We start from the raw sequence: 13,790 nt of genomic DNA on the forward strand, positions 1-13,790 counted from the left end.
CAGAACTGCATCCCAATCGCTCGCCATTCATTCTATTTCTAGCACGCTCTCTTGCCTCTCTCACATCTATCCTCCTATCACCCAGAGCTTCCTTCACTCCATCCATCCACCCACCCAAACCTTGGCCTTCCTCTTGTTCTTCACCCATCAACTCTTGCATTCGTCACCTTCATTAGCAGACAGCCATTTTCCATTCTCTCAACATGGCCAAACCACCTCAACACATTCATATCCACTCTAGCTGCTAACTCATTACTTACACCCGTTCTCACCCTCACTACTTCATTCCTAACCCCATCTAGTCGAGATACACTAGCCATAATCCTTAGACATTTCATCTCAAAAAACACATTCAATTTCTGTCTCTCCGTCACTTTCATTCCCCACAACTCAGATCTATACATCACAGTTGGTACAATCACTTTCTCATACAGAACTCTCTTTACATTCATGCCTAACCCTCTATTTTTTACTACTCCCTTAACTGCCCCAACACTTTGCATCCTTCATTCACTCTCTGACGTACATCTGCTTCCACTCCACCATTTGCTGCAACATCAGACCCGAAGTACTTAAACTGATCCACCTCCTCAAGTAACTCTCCATTCAACATGACATTCAACCTTGCACCACCTTCCCTTCTCGTACATCTCATAACCTTACTCTTACCCACATTAACTCTCAACTTCCTTCTCTCACACACCCTTCCAAATTCTGTCACTAAGCGGCCAAGCCTCTCTTCTGCGTCTGCAACCAGTACAGTATCATCCGCAAACAATAACTGATTTACCTCCCATTCATGGTCATTCTCGTCTACCAGTTTCAATCCTCGTCCAAGCACTTGAGCATTCACCTCTCTCTCCACTCCATCAACATACTGTACAAGTTAAACAACCACGGCGACATCACACATCCCTGTCTCGGCTCCACTCTCACCGGAAACCAATCGCTCACTTCATTTCCTATCCTAACACATGCTTTACTACCTTTGTAGAAACTTTTCACTACTTGCAACAACCTTCCACCAACTCCATATAACCTCATCACATTCCACATTGCTTCCCTATCAACTCTATCATACGCTTCCTCCAGATCCATAAACGCAACATACACCTCCTTACCTTTCGCTAAATATTTCTCGCATATCTGCCTAACTGTAAAAATCTAATTCATACCACCCCTACCTCTTCTAAAACCACCCTGTACTTCTAAGATTGCATTCTCTGTTTTAACCTTAATCCTATTAATCAGTACTCTACCATACACTTTTCCCACCACGCTCAACAAGCTAATACCCCTTGAATTACAACACTCATGCACATCTCCCTTACCCTTATATAGTGGTACAATACACGCACAACCCCATTCTACTGGTACCATTGACAACACAAAACACTTATCAAACAATCTCACCAACCATTCAAGTATAGTCACACCCCCTTCCTTAAACATCTCAGCTCTCACACCATCCATACCAGATGCTTTTCCTACTCTCGTTTCATCTAGTGCTCTCCTCACTTCCTCTCTTGTAATCTCTCTCATTCTCATCTCCCATCACTGGCACCTCAACACCTGCAACAGCAATTATATCTGCCTCTCTATTATCCTCAACATTCAGTAAACTTTCAAAATATTCCACCCACCTTTTCCTTGCCTCTTCTCCTTTTAACAACCTTCCACTTCCATCTTTCACTGTAAAATTCCCTAACCTTCCACTTCCATCTTTCACTGTAAAATTCCCTATCCTTTTGTGTGTGAATGACAAAAAATCTGTCAATATTAAAAAAGAAATATTGTTGATTCAATTTTCTTCAAAAATTTAAAGTTCAGAAAACAGACTTCAAAGTTTTTTTTATAGAGAAAGATTGAATAAACTTTAGATTAAGTATGGGCCTTTAACAGTAAATTTCCACACCAGTGAGGACCATAAGGACAATCATATTTTTGGGTTACTAACCCATGAAAAGCCACTACCCTCAAATACACATTATCACATTATATTTGCTACATGGACAGTAAAGAGCAAACCTGGTGCTAATTTCTTATTTTTTCATCAGATGAGCGTTGTTCTCAAGTTGCCACTTAGTTTTAAAAACTCAAATTTCATTTGGTAAACGTGTATGAGACCACGTTGGCCCATAGTTATGTAAAATTTCATCCTTGAAAAATATTACATAATTAAAAAAAATTGTGCTAGAATGATATTTCAGAAAAAAATTAAATGCGTTACCGTAGCACAAATTCCTTTGTCACCATGACTCTGAGACTATTCATGGAACTGTCTGTCAGGAAGAGGGCATCATGAGGGAAAAAAATTAAGCTTAGCCCTATAATCTAATGGTACCAATTTATGCATTTGGGATATACAGTAAACTCATTTTAAAGATATTTAATTTTGCTTATGTCGTTTTGTGTATAAAGCAAAAATTAGTAGGGTTGGAAACTTGCAACAAATCATCATAAGTCTATAGCTTAGAAATAGGTTATAGTCAACACTACCTATACAGTTCTAGTCTCTTGAGGGATTTATTCGGGGAGAGGAAATAATGACAATTAGCTAATTAAATAAGTGAGGTAGCAAGTTATCTTCGCTATTAGAAATATAATTATTTCTACCTCTATTTACTTTTACTTTACAAACACAGCAGGTCAGATATTCACCCACAGCTATACTGTAATCTGGAGATTCTGCAGTAAAAACGTGCCTTGGAATAATGATAATAATAATATGGCTCTGGAGCCTTGGCTTTATAACATATTAGGGAATGGCTATATGTCAGATAGCATTTTAAATTTACATCATATCTTGTAACTTATAAAGCACCATTTGTAAAATTTCTCTAGTCTACGTGTAGTCTACATCCTTCTTTATTTTATTTCTAAGCCTATAGGCTTAATAAGAATTATATAATCAAAAGAGCGAAGTTCAAGTCACATGTAACAGTAAGGCGAAGAGGGACAAACACACATTTAAACCTACACAAGTTGGGTCTAACTAAATCCTAAGTACAGTAAATCATAAAAGACAAAACTTCCTAAAGGCAGTAATAAACCTAATAATAGATAACGATTAAGACTGATAATACAAACGTTATAGGTTAAGTAAATGGCCGACACTATAAATCAATAAAACAGATAAGTATAATTCTTTGAACTACATAGGCCTACGTAAAAAATAAAACATGCAAATTCCAGTAAAACAATTGGCGATCATTGAGCTTGCAACCGTTGAGTTGGCAAGGTGGCCTGGTGATCAATGAGGTGGCGATTGGAGCGCCCTGAGGAACAGCAATATGTTTCAATGATCGACTAGTTGGTGATCAGCGAGCCAGGGATTGATGATCAGCATTTGGAGCTCTGAGAGGAAGCTTGGAGTGCTGACAATTGAAAACTGTATGGTTGGAGAAAGGTTCGATGATCGGAGTGTTGAGCTAATGATTGGTGAACGGTGATCCGCTTGCTGTTGATCGGCGATCAGAGGAGTGGCAATCGGCAAGCTAGCAATAGCCGACTATCGGGGGACTGGCGATCGGCAAGCTGGGCATCAGCAAGCTGAGGATTGGCTATCAGTGGATTGGGGATCAGCAATCGGTGAGACTGGAGGTCAATGATCGGAGAAAGGCGAGATAGCAATCGGCGATCTAATGATCAGGAGGCCGATGATTGGCTGTCGGCTAGCAATCAGCGATCGGCGCACTAATAATCGGTGGTCAGAGTGGTAGCTATCAGTGGTCAGTGAGCTAGCAATCTGCGAACTGGAAATCAGCGACTGCCGAGTTGGGTATAGGTGATGGGCGAGCTAATGATCAGCGATCGGTGAGTTAGCTATCTGAGAAAGATGAGCTAGCAATTGGAGACTGTCGAGCTAGCGATCAGCAAGCTGATAATTAGCCATTGGTGAAAGAAGAGCTAGCCATCGGCAAGCTAATGGTTGCCAGTCACTGAGGTAGCAATCGGCGTGACTGGAACTAAGAGAAAGACAAACTGCAGTAGGTCGAACGCAGCTGGTCAGCGAACAGGAGACAGGATGAGCCCTGGAAGGGAAAACTTCCTCAGGAGAGGCTCGCGAACAAGACCTCAATGGTGCATCATAAACCGAGGTTTACTGATGAGTAGGCAAGCAGCGAGATAGCTATCAGCGATTGACGAGCTAGCAATCGGCGCTCTGGCAATCAGCAAGGTGACGATTGCTATCGGCGACTGGTGATGAGCAAACAGAGACTGGAGAAAGACGAGCTGCAAAAAGTTGGAACAGCCGGTCAGTGAACAGCCGAACGATGATCTGGAGACAGGAAGTGCTCTTTGGAAGGGCACGCATCCCGGGTGAGGGTCATAAACGAGACCTCGACGGAGCGTCACGAGCTGGAGTTCGTTTACAAGAAAAGGTATGTGTCCTAGCAGGACGAACATCTTTCGAAGGGAATCACGCGCGATCCTCAGGCGGAGAGAATCCAGAGCCTAAGTCCGAGGACTAGCAGCAGTATTGTCGGTGACGAAGGATGAGGAGGCTTCTCTGCGGAGGAAGGCTGTACTAACGATGCTGAAAAGCTAAAGAGGCGTCTCTTCACCAAAGGTGAATGCGCACTTCTAAGGTGAAGAGGTGGTCGTGCACGACGAGAATGATGCAACCATTGAGTTGGCAAGGTAGCCTAGTCTACGATGACACTGTCTGGGGGTGGTGGATCAGCAAGTTGACCTTCAGCAGCAGCAATCCTCCAAAGCAAACGAGAAAGGTGATCATTTCACTGGAGGAGAGACTTGCTTTGAACCTTGATCCGACCCCGACATAAGAGTCGACTCAGCAAGGGGGGAGTGTAGTCTTAAGTGAAGAAACAGCAACAGCAGTGGGTGTCAATGTGAAGTGAAGAAGGGAAGTTCTCCCTTGGAAGGGAGGACAACCCAACACCTGGGGAGGAAAAGCACTCCCTTCAAAGGGAAAGTATTCCAACCCTGGAAGTGGACCTCCGGGCAGCGCTCTTTGCTTCTCATCAACAAGCCTTGTTCAAGTTGAAGATCTGCATCGAGCGCGCTGCATGAGGAAATGTAGCTAGAGCTAGTTCCGCGTAGATGGTGTGCTGACCAGGAGCTGCCACAGGAGTAGAGGAACAGGAAAGTGATGATACAGTGATAGCAGATTCCCAAGGCATGAACGGCACTGCTCTTCTATGTCGGCTCTCAGTCGAATGAAGAAGAATGGTATCACTAACCAAGGAAAATTGAAATAAGTTATGAAACAAAAAAAACTCCCTCAGGAGGAGCACCTAGTCCGGAGACGGGAAAGGTGTGCACCAAGTGAACAGAGAAAATAAGAACTGCGCACTCCCTTCCCTGGCCAACATCAACGGGAGGAGTAGACCAGCAGCGTAAAAGCTACAATAAAACAAGAATACAATTAATTAATTCGGCTAGAAATATTCACTACTCTAAAGAACCACAGGATCCTCCAGGGGGAAGGGTTCCATGCGGAGAAGAAGCTGAAAAGTTAAATTACAAACAATTATAATTTCATTTAATTACTGAAGAAACCAATCGTAAGCGCAACCTAACCTGCAAACTAACCCGACTAACTAGCGGGATGGGTAGTTGACCCTCGCTAAATTTTAATGGCCTGTCCTTTCAGCTTCACCGAAAGTAATACAGTAATGCTAATAAATAGCGTAGGTTTGTATTCCAGTTACAGAACAAAGGAATTTTTGACAACAGAACAAATTGTTTCCATTAGAAAAAGCTTATCTGAAACATGAAATATTGTATGGAAGTTTTATCAAAAGTGCAATAATTTGTTTTTCCGACGTTATGAGATGCACTCCTTAAATAAGGAATAATCCCCCCCCCAGAGTAATGTTTACTTTGTGTTTAGAATCTGAATGGAATGCCGAGATGCTTCTACTAATATATTACAAACAGTACAGTAACTAGGGTTTGATTTGTGAGATATAGCCATAGGTTAATTATTTATAGTAAATAATGTGTATTCTTGGAATTAAATTTCTAATAAATAATCTTGTAAAATTTAGCAAGATAAAATAAATATGAAATTCAAATTGTTGGTTATCCTTGAATAGTTATGAAAAATGTTTCACTTGAATACTACTCATCTTAAGGATTTTCATTTACACTCACCTTCAACAGCAGGTTTCTGGTGAATGAGAATGATGTCATAACATAGAAAAATATTCCAAAAAGAACCCCTCCAACGGCTGTCAAGAGAGAAGTCATTCCAAAAAAGGCACTGAACTGTACCGGCCTCATTTTTTCGAGTTCATAATTGAGGCGCTGTGTTCGTAACACAACAGAGCGGTCTGATGCCATGTTTGGCAAACACCATCGTTTAGCTTCTTCACTATAGAACAAGTTACCTCTGAAAATATCAAAGTACTGGTAAATAAAACTATAATTACCAAGCCTATACTAACTACATCATGAATGTCATTTGTTGGTCAAATTATATCTTTTTTTTTTAATTAATGAAATATTTTAATTATAATGGATCATGAAACAAAAATCAAAACAAAAATTTACAATTTAAATTTTATTAAATCATAATTCTGCTAAAAGACTTCCTTCAGGCTTCATTCTTAGTATCAGTAATAATCCATCATTTAAATTACTTTAACTTACGAATAATGTGCATATTGCACTAATTTGCATACTGTACACCAAAATTGTATTAAATCAAGAAAATCATTAACAGCGAGGTTTACTGTTATTAGGACCTCAATGGTTGATGATTTTTATTTTGCTATGGAAGAAGAGAGGTCAGAAGTAGGACAAATTAGTTAAAAATATGGCAGTGACATATTGAGATAAATATTGGATACCATCATAGAGTAGCTCTTCACTGTATCACTGCAATGAAGAAAGCCACAAATAAGAAGTGCAGGAAAAAAGGACCTAAAGGCTGCTGTATGCAGATGACCTGATATTAACAGCAAAATCTGAGGAAGAGGTGGTGAAAATGGTTAAAAAGTGGAAGAGTGGAATGGAGAGAAAACTGAAGAGTAAATATACAGTAGAACTGGTGTTAACTGGAAAGGAAGTACCTTCAGAAAAATGAACATGGGAATGTTGTGGGAAAAGAATTAGGGGTGAACTTTGTAGAGTACTGTACTGTATACTGAAAGTATAGCAAGAGGTACTCTGGATTACAAAATCTATGGGAAACAAGGAAAATTAGATTCTGTGATTGATGAGCATGTCTTAAAAGAGATCAGAGCATTTCTATTACCTTGGAAACATGCTGAAATGTACAGAGTTAAAAGATCATTAAAAACATGTTGGACTGTGAAACAGAGATTGAATGTAAAATGAAGTCTTTAAGACAAAAGGTAAATATAAAATGTTGAAAGCATATAAGACCGTTGTTAATACGAGATTCTGAAAAACTAAGACTACTGGTAAATAAAAGAATTTGAAGCCCTTTACATCTCTTATATAATGCAATTGTATTATTGTTGTGTGTAATTATGTGTAGTAATTTATTAAGGAGTTATCATAAGTTTTTGGGCTCTAGAACGAATTATACAAATTACAGTGTATTCTTATGGGAATATTTGCTCCAACATACGATTGTTTTAACATACAAAGCAGGTCCCGGAACGAATTAAGATCTTACGTAGAGGTTCCACTGTATAATCTCCACTCTCATGTGGAAGTTTGTTAAAGAAGTTCATGACCAAAAGATTTTATCATATGAACATTATGTTCTTTATAACTATTATGTCTAAATTTTGCCATATCCACTGTTCTGCTATTTCAAGTCTCGCTATGTATTATCTCTTAGATTAACTAGACTTTTATTTTTTTTTGGAAAAGGTACTACCTGATAGCTTAACATGTACCCATACCAACTTAAAAAAAAAAAGACATTCTTGGTAACTCGCCTTGGTTCAGGTCGGAAGGCTGGTTTAGGAAGTGATGTTGGGAATAACTCTTTACGGATAGCCCTGAGCTCCTTGCTATGAGCGAGCCCAAGTACAGCGCATTCCAAGGTAGTGAAGTTTATGCTGGAACTACCCTGAAATACAGTATACAGCCTTGGCTAAACTTAACTTGCCAAAAAAAAAAAAAAAAAAAAAAAAGAAAAAAAAAAATTACTGCTATTACTTTTGAATTATTTATATCATAGCTCAAAGAAAAAAAGATGAGTGACTCAAATGTACATTTCTCCAGTCAAGCTTAACTAAAATTCAATCCGTATTTAATACATTTACTAAGAAAAATTGTTGCACTGCGTACTTAAAAAAGATGAAATTTCCTATCTGGATGTGTCACATCTACCACCACTGTAATAACATTTCTTTCCCATTATTTTTCACAATAAAATTTTCTTTCCCGAGTACTTTTTCATACCAATGATAATGAAAAGAAGAAACACTTGGTCAGGAATAAAATTACTTTGTTTTGCTGTACATATAATGTACTATAATTGCATATTACCTTAATACTAACATGTCTCAGTTGCTAATGAGGGTTGTATTCAAATCAACTTGTCAAAATGAGATGCAAAAACTAATTATAAAGGGCCATGATGGTCTCATTGAACTTACTAGTTTCTTAAGATGAGATACTTTCATGATATTTTTCCATTCACTTTAAGAAGAAAAAGGCAATAAAATAGCCCTACGGTATAATAACTCAAAACATTAACTATGATGACCAGTAACTGTTATACAATACTTGTGAATATCTCCGCTGATACTTACAACAGAAGAATCGTCAAATCCAACCACCATTTCAACAGAATTCAAATCCCCTGCAACAAAAACAGGATATAAGAATACAATCAAAACACACTTGGATGCACAAGCTTCACTGACCACTTCAACATAAATTACAAGATTTCCCGCTAACTAACTAAATAATTGTTGCCATAAAGTCACAACATTTGTAACTTCTTAATTGGTTTACCTTCATAGCATGTACAATTTTAGTGTACATATACTATTATTTAGTAAATTACCCACAATGCTTATAAATATGGCCGATACAATTTGTTACTGGAAAATTCACAATTATAAGACATTATTCTACTTGTAAAAAGTTAAGATTACGAGTCTTGTGTATTTTAAAAGTAGAATGTGTAGCTTATAATTAAAGCTTAAAAAAAATTTTCTTTGCTTAAGATTTTTGCCTGCAAAGATTCAAGTTTTTTACTATTTTTTTTATAAACAGATCAAACTAAGTGCCAAGCTGTGACGAAAAACCATGTTACAAAGGTAGGAAATAATTTTATTACAGTATCATTTTATGTAAAACTGGAAGTCAAATTATTATCATCATCATCATTTGCTAAGCTACAGCCCTAGTTTGAAAAGCAGAATGCTAAAAGCCGAGGGGCTTCAACAGGGAAAATAGCCCAGTGAGGAAAGGAAAAAAGGAAAATTAAATATTTTAAGACCAGTAACATTAAAATAAATATCCTATATAAACTATAAAATCTTTAAAAAGACAAGAGGAAGAGTAATAAGATAGAAAAGTGTACCCAAGTTGACTCTCTAGCAAGAAAACTAACCCAAGACAGTGGAAGACCATGGTGCAGAGTCTATGGCACTACCCAAGACTAGAGAACAAAGGTTTGGTTTTGGAGTGTCCTCCTCTTAGAAGATCTTACCATAGCTAAAGTCCCTTCTACCCTTACCAAGAGGAAATTGGCCACTGTACAGTGCAGTCAACCCCTAGGGTGAAGAAGAATAGTTTAGTAATCTCAGTGTTGTCAGGTATACAAGGACAGGAGAATATGTAAAGATTAGACCAGACTATTCGGTATGTGTGTGTAGGCAAAGGGAAAATAACCGTAACCAGCGGGAAGGATCCAATGCAGTACTGTCTAGCCAGTCAAAGGACCCCACAACTCTCTATTGGTAGTATCTTAACAGGTGGCAGGTGCCCTGGCCAAACTACTACCTACAAATGATTAAGGATTAAAATAAAAAAGGATGTATAATATTACCTACTCTGCCTATTTCATGCACATATTCTATTAATATGAAAATATATTCTAGTCTATATAACAATCAAGTCAATGACCTGCCAATTCCTATAATTAAAAGAAAAACAGCAAAATGAAGCAATGAAGCTTCTAAGTCACATAGCACCTAGATAATAAAAGGAAGAAATTTTTAATCTTTAAATCCTGAACATGTGTTTTTTATTACATATGTTAATACTTTCCATTAAAAATTCAGAGAAAAATACATTTAGGAAGTTAAAAAATTTACCAAGTAACAAGAGAATTTGTCTGACTTGTATTTGAAAGATCTTACACAAATGTATCATTTAAGCTTACAAGTAATGTAAGCATTATTTTCTTTTTATTTTAACAGAAAAAACAGCAATATGACATTTAAAAAAGCAACTAAAACTTTTCTATAGTAAAAACATACGGGAGCTGTCAAAAGCAAGCCTTGAATTAGGTCAAAATAGAGCGCTAAAAGACTTGAAAGTTCAATCATTCTCAGCAATTCAGCTATAATAGCTGAAAACTAAACATTCAAGAAATGGGATAGATGATGAAGTAAAATGTTCATAAATGTGTGTACAGTATATCAATTTCTTGAATTGTTGAACTTACCCGGGAAATTTTCCTGCAAGAACAGAGTTCCTAGATCAGCAGGGATAGAATCAAAACCACAAGCACCAACGATGTAAAGGTTCTTTTCTGCTGCCTCTTCATTGTATTTCAGTTGCATAGTCTCTAAATACTGAGGTTCTCCACTTATGTCAACATGGTGTGCTCCACCCTTGAGGCAAGCAGTAACTACTTTCTCACCATAATAACGGTACTGTAAAAAAAATAGAATTGAAATAAAAAAATTCTAGGTAATAAAACTATAATAGCATAAAATGATAAGCGACAAAAGCTTGATTAAAGTTGTAGTAATACCTATCAGAAACTTATTACAAGTACACTACAATATGTAAATACTATATGAAGCCATTACTATGAAAGTTGAAACAAAAAAAATATTAACATCAAGAAAATTGGAACACAGTATATCAAACCCTGTACTTCAGAGTAATTAGAACCTTTTCTAAAATCAGTAAAATTATTCAATTTTCCTTTTGTTGCATTTGTAGTTATTTGTAACGTTAAACAAAATTCACATTGCCTACACAGTACAGTATATAAAAAAATATGCTGATCAAGAGTTCTAGTGATACCACCTTAATCTTAGTTTCAAACTAACTGACAAAGGAAGGATAACAAATCTTTAAACGAATTTTATATTTTTCTCAGCTATACACACCCGAGTCCTTCGAAATATGGCATCTCTTCAGCATAGCTGAAACTGCTGTTGAATCCTTCCAAACCTTTTAAGAATCGGAACAGAGAATCTCTCTTCAAAAACCAGTTGGCCTACTACTTCAGTCAGACTTACCAAAAAAAGTCAATTCTTTCCTACTTGCAGCTGGTGCCACAATTGCCACACACAATATTCCTTATCCTCCTAGAGGCTCCACAAAGGAACACTCCGATTCTGGGTTCTCTGCTTCCATTAGTACTGGTTAAACCTTCAAATATTCATCAAGATAGAACATTCTCCCTATTCCTGAAGCATACTTCCCAAGTGCAAAGCCAGGGGCTTATACCCAGCAGCTTCAGTGATTGGTGAACTTTATGAGAAGAGCCAAGTGTTATACACTTTGGCATTATTATTCCTTCCTCCTCAAGGAATATGTCTGTCCCTGAAAGGGAGGCCAATATCTATACTGCACATGGGAATGATTGCGAACAATTGCTCCCTAAAAAAAATATACACAAGGTAAATGAGAGACTACCGCTAGTTTAGCTATGTCAGCCCTGACCCCATATGAATTCCTGCTTTGTTTCATCATTAACACAAAGCAAAGTATCAACCATTCAAACTAAAAAGTGTGAGAAAAAGATTAAAACATCCTTGGATAGGAAAGAATACGCCTGTATTCCTCACAACTACAAACAAAAAGTCTACAACAGGAGAGTGGGCGTGGTAACTTACTCATGCTCACCACCTGTCATTATGTACCTCTCCTTAATGTTGAAAGACATTCTAGGTTGGTAAAAGTGTAGGAACAACGTAAAATTTAATATTCATTCATATTCTCCTAGCTACACAAACCTAGGTCTTAAAACAAGGATATTTCTTCAGGGGGATTGGAACAGTCACTGAATTATTAACATGGTAGTTTATCCATGACGAGATGCTCAAAGGGGATGCCCCATCCATGTAACTGTTACAAAATCACAAATTTTAAGTAATTTGTATTTTTCCTAACATACTTACCGAGAACTACTTTCTTAGGAGGTACCTGGAATCTCCTCCCAACCGACCAGAGTTTTGTGTAGTCTACCCTACTTCTGTTTTCTATGAGGACTAACCCAGTCGTAAGGAGAACGTGCCCTGAGGCTAGTCCCCGAGCCAGGTCGCGTGTTAGCTTGGGTCTCGCTCCTCAGTAAGTTCCTGGATGGTACAAAATGTCTTAAGGGTCAGTAAGGCACTCGGGGAAGGAAGGGAGGGCCATTACCCGAAAGTCGTTCTCGGTAAGTATGTTAGAAAAAATACAAATTACTTGAAATTTGTGATTTGTTCCAACACAGAGACTTACCTCAAACTACTCTCTTAGGAGACTTACACTTTAGGAGGTGGGAGTGTCTTCCTGAACTCTAGACCAAGCTAATCGGGCGTCCAGGAACCTAGGTGGGAACTAAGTTCTAAGATATCCGGAAAACGAAACATAGGGAAAAACTACACAAAGAGCTCATGTTGAGTGTCTAAGTACTTAAACTTTAAAAAATTCCATGATGCTGAGTCCTGTGGCGAAGTTGTGAAGACGTGTCTTTTGCGGGTTGTATCTGGGGCTATCTCCGAGTAGGGAAAGGAAAAAGGGAACGAAACTGTGTCTCTTGGTCTTGCTACCCCCGATTGTACCTGGGGCTTTACCATTAAATCGCTTGGAGCGGGGAGATGACTGTCCCAATAGAGAAACCGTCTAAAGATTTTCTTGAGCAATCTTTGAGGTAATGCGCTGTGAAGGTCGACTGGTTCGACCAGGTGCCTACTCTAAGGATCTGGGCCACCGCCATGTTCCTCTCAAAAGCCAGAGAAGTACTTAGACCCCTAATGTCATGGAGCCTGGGATTACTTGTCAGGGGAAGACCCGCATTGCTATAGGCCCTGACAATCACCTGTCTTAGCCAAAAGGAGATGGTATTCTTAGATACCTGCTTCTTCGTTGCACCCGTACAGACAAAAATATTTTTGATACCAGGGCGGAGGTGAGCCGTCCTCTCAAGGTATTTCCTCACGGCCCGGACGGGGCACAGCTTCAAATCTTCAGGATTCCTTGTCCGAGGAATAGCCGGCATTGAGAAGCCCTCGAACGTAGGGTCCCAGACCGCTGGATTCTGTGTTTTCGCTACAAAAGAAGGGACGAAATTGAAGGAGAGCTCCCGCCACCCCTTCGAATGAGAGATCTCGTAGGACAACCCATGGATTTCTCCTACTCTCTTAGCTGAGGCCAAGGCCAACAAGAAGACCGTATTGAGAGTGAGATCCCTGTCCAGTATGTCCTTCAGGGGTTCGAACGGTGGTTCACTTAGCATTTTCAATACTCTTGCCACATCCCACTGCGGTACCCTGGAGGCTTGCGGAAGGCATGCTTGTTCGAAGCTCCTGATGAGCATAGAGATGTGCCTAGAGGAGCCCAGATCAATGCCCTTCAGAAGGAAAACTTGGCCCAAGGCTGCACGGACTCCTTCGATGGCCGGTATTGACATGCCCACCCCGTCTCTGAGATGCACGAGGAAA

At 38.8% G+C, this 13,790-nt stretch overlaps 2 protein-coding genes across 4 annotated transcripts in view; one reads left to right on the forward strand and one right to left on the reverse strand.

Moving 5' to 3' along the window:
* The window catches only part of LOC137630438 (uncharacterized), a 304,794-nt gene that overhangs the window by 162,521 nt on the left and 128,483 nt on the right, over positions 1-13,790 (forward strand). The window lies entirely within an intron of this gene.
* Positions 1-13,790, reverse strand: part of LOC137630439 (saccharopine dehydrogenase-like oxidoreductase) — a 46,716-nt gene that overhangs the window by 6,427 nt on the left and 26,499 nt on the right. For both annotated transcript variants that reach the window (XM_068361909.1, XM_068361910.1), the window contains exons 4-7: positions 10,574-10,784; positions 8,706-8,755; positions 7,884-8,017; positions 6,124-6,361 (exon numbers count right to left, since the gene is read on the reverse strand). In XM_068361909.1, the coding sequence (XP_068218010.1) occupies positions 6,124-6,361; positions 7,884-8,017; positions 8,706-8,755; positions 10,574-10,784 (633 nt within the window). The remainder of the gene's footprint in view (positions 1-6,123; positions 6,362-7,883; positions 8,018-8,705; positions 8,756-10,573; positions 10,785-13,790) is intronic.

This window comes from Palaemon carinicauda, chromosome 38 (assembly GCF_036898095.1).
Source record: "Palaemon carinicauda isolate YSFRI2023 chromosome 38, ASM3689809v2, whole genome shotgun sequence".
NCBI classification, from domain to species: Eukaryota; Metazoa; Arthropoda; class Malacostraca; order Decapoda; family Palaemonidae; genus Palaemon; species Palaemon carinicauda.